The sequence below is a fragment of the Gadus macrocephalus genome, chromosome 13 (genome assembly GCF_031168955.1).
Source record: "Gadus macrocephalus chromosome 13, ASM3116895v1".
Classification (NCBI taxonomy): Eukaryota; Metazoa; Chordata; class Actinopteri; order Gadiformes; family Gadidae; genus Gadus; species Gadus macrocephalus.
In genome coordinates this window covers 15,505,126-15,508,131 of record NC_082394.1, presented here as the reverse complement: position 1 = coordinate 15,508,131, position 3,006 = coordinate 15,505,126, and the positions used below count along the sequence as shown (strand labels likewise).

At 53.5% G+C, this 3,006-nt stretch overlaps 1 protein-coding gene across 1 annotated transcript in view; it reads right to left on the bottom strand.

Annotated features, from left to right (window-relative positions):
• The window catches only part of gata1a (GATA binding protein 1a), a 4,177-nt gene continuing 1,171 nt past the window's right edge, over positions 1–3,006 (bottom strand). Inside the window, exons 2-6 of the mRNA XM_060069672.1 lie at positions 2,124–2,359; positions 1,458–1,994; positions 1,142–1,287; positions 881–1,006; positions 1–774 (exon numbers count right to left, since the gene is read on the bottom strand). Coding sequence (XP_059925655.1) covers positions 469–774; positions 881–1,006; positions 1,142–1,287; positions 1,458–1,994; positions 2,124–2,337 — 1,329 coding nt within the window. The 5' untranslated portion in view covers positions 2,338–2,359 and the 3' untranslated portion in view covers positions 1–468. The remainder of the gene's footprint in view (positions 775–880; positions 1,007–1,141; positions 1,288–1,457; positions 1,995–2,123; positions 2,360–3,006) is intronic.

Here is a 3,006-nt window from a genome sequence, read left to right as displayed (position 1 = left end):
GTAAGTAACAAATGCCCAGTGCTTGTTTTAATTTGACTGAATTGACTCAAACCAACAAACCATAAACAAACAACATATCAGACAATACACATGCTTTAATATCTGCAAAATTGGACTACACCAACGTTACATATTCTGCAATATAAAAATTACAGGTGTAAAACTGAACAAAAAAAAACACATTGTTGTCATGGATACACAATTCTGTTGGAAATATAATTTTGTCCATTAGCACCTGAATGAACCAGATGTGAAAAACATTGTATTGACCTTATAACAAAACCTGACATACTCCTTCTAATATGCCCCAACTTGGCCTGAAATACAGTGAAAAACAAATAGAAAATAAAACAACCTTCTATTCTAGTGCAGAACTGTGGACACATACATACATACATACAAACAGCCAGACAGAAATCCTATACATCAATCACCACTGTTGTTGCGACACGCAGGTGTGACCACACCCTAGCCCAGTCCCACACCTAGCCCTCCCACGGGCACCATGCCAGCGCTGGGGTAGTGCGTGTAGGACATGGGGGCGGAGGAGTGCAGGCCGTGGGGAGCTGTGGGGATCAGGTGGGCCGTGTGGCCGTAGGACAGCATGGAGCCGGGCCCCAGGGAGAAGGGCCCGCAGTTGTCCTCCAGCGGCTGCATCATGTCTGGGTACGATGCCGGCTGGCCCAGGTTCTTCTTGCTCTTCTTGTTCTTGTTGGACACCTTGCGGTTGCGCGTCTGGATGCCGTCCTTCTTCATGGTGAGCGGCCGGTTGACCTGCAGGATGAAGGGGAGAGCCGGCGTTGGATTCGCGGCCGTACATCAGCCGACCGTACGCAGGGCGGCGTGCGCCGAGCCGCGTGTTGTCTGTGCGGGGACTCACGTTGTGCAGCTTGAAGTAGAGTCCGCAGGCGTTGCACACGGGCTCCCCACTGGCGTTGCGCCGCCATAGCGTGGTGGTGCTGGTGTGACAGTTGGCACACAGCGTACCGGCTCGTTTGCTCACGATCTGGAACATAGTAATGCAAACACAGGCCTCAGTGTGTTACCTTTACCGTGGTTCTATCAGAGTAACAACAACAACAACAACAACAACAACAACAACAACAACAACAACAACAACAAAAAGCATCTTGTGTCATACCAGTCGCTTCTTGGGGCGGATCAGAGGTCTGTTCTGGCCATTCATCTTATGGTACAGTCCGCAGGCGTTACACAAGTAGTGGCCCGTACCATCCCGGCGCCATAGCGGGGTGGCGGTGGCTCCACAGTTGACGCACTCCCGGGCCTCTGTTTGAAATCAGAGAAACACGCTGATTAACCACTCTAACAGGAAGAGTCACCCCATTCATGACGGGTTATCCCACCATGGCTGCACTAAACACGACAATGCAGAACACTGCAACACTGATGATGACGCGGATGCGGCTGATGAAGATGATGCTTGTGTGTGCGGTCACCTGGCGGGGATAGCCTCATCTTGTTGCGGAGCTTGGGGGAGTAGGAGCCAGGGCCCATCCAGCCTCCAGGGCTGCAGTAGAGGCCGGCGGCGCTGTAGTCCTGCGTGGAGCCCATGTACGAGCCGTAGGGGCTCAGCATGTGGGGGTGGGAGTTGGGGGACGGGCTGTACATGCCCCCCGCCACGGAGGTCAGGTTGAGGAAGCTGCTGCCGGCGGCGGCGCCCCCCGTGGGGCTGAGCCTCTCCGCCTTCAGGGCCTCCTGGAGCCCCGAGGGGCTCTCCTTGCCCTCCCGGCCCGTGGACATGTAGCCGTCCCTGGGGGAGGCGTAGGAGGACGCGGCGGCGGCGGCGGCGGCGGCGGTGGAGATGGGGGTGTAGGGGGAGGTGGGGGTGGGCTGGAGGAGGGGGGTCTTGGACAGGGGGCTGTTGCTCCAGCTGGGGGTGGGGGGGTTGTAGGGGGAGCCCATGGAGTGGTTGGCCGGTCCTTCCACCCACTGGAGGTTGCTCTGCAGCGACGGCGACATGTACAGCTGACGAACTGTCGGGACGCGAGAAGAGGGGCAGAGCGACGTGCGTGTTACGGCTCGGTATTCTATGCAACAAAGAGAGGGAGATTTGAATGCTTAGCAAGTGAGGGACACAGTGCGACCCATAGGGGGAGTCGTACCCGTGCTGTTCCTGTAGGCCGACGGGGCTCTGCTGTGGGGGGGGTTGGAGAAGTAGGAGGGCAGGCCGCTGTAGTCCACCTCTGGGTTGGAGAAGAAGGCGTCCCCCTCCTCCACCGAGGAAAGGAGCCCCGTGTCCGAGCTGAAGACCCCCAGGGAGTCTGAGCTGAGCAGGGCCGGGGACCCCCAGTGGGACTGCTCCGAGGAATCCTCCATGCTCGCTGCGGAGAAGGGCGACCTGTGGGCAGATCAGTTCTAAGTTAGTCATAGAGACCTACGCCGATGGTTTTTGTGCATGCATATAAACATACATTTATATTTGTAAACGTCACAGGGGGTTGGAGTGACAAGGGAGAGACCAACACGATGACCATCACTAGGTTATCTACTACACTACCTGCGTATCACGGGGGTCCAGAACCATGTTGGGTGTGTACGTATGGCTCTGAGGTGAGCCATGCGTACAACGAGGTCAGGTGAGTTATGTTTTAGGACAGCAGTGGAAAGCTACACAATTAGCCACCAGTTCCAATTGTATGCCTGCGTTTCGGAGGCTTCAGGTGATACTAAGTGGCTAATTGTGGTGGGGCTATTACCCCTTATTCAACCACTAAAGTTCTCTGTAAACAGCAGTATTCTTCAAACTTTCCTTTTTGGTATCCTTATTGGACTGGGGTTAAACGCTATGTCTAACAATAATCAGTGCACATGGCAGTGGTGTATAAAGTACTCTAAAGTCATAATTGGGTAGAGGTACAGATACCTTAGTTCAAAGTGAAAGTGTAAAAAAGTTAAAGCCATCTGTGATAAAATATCCTAAAACGTACGAGCTGAAATATGTAATTTTTCATAAAAAATGTATAGATATAAAATGAAGGTATATCA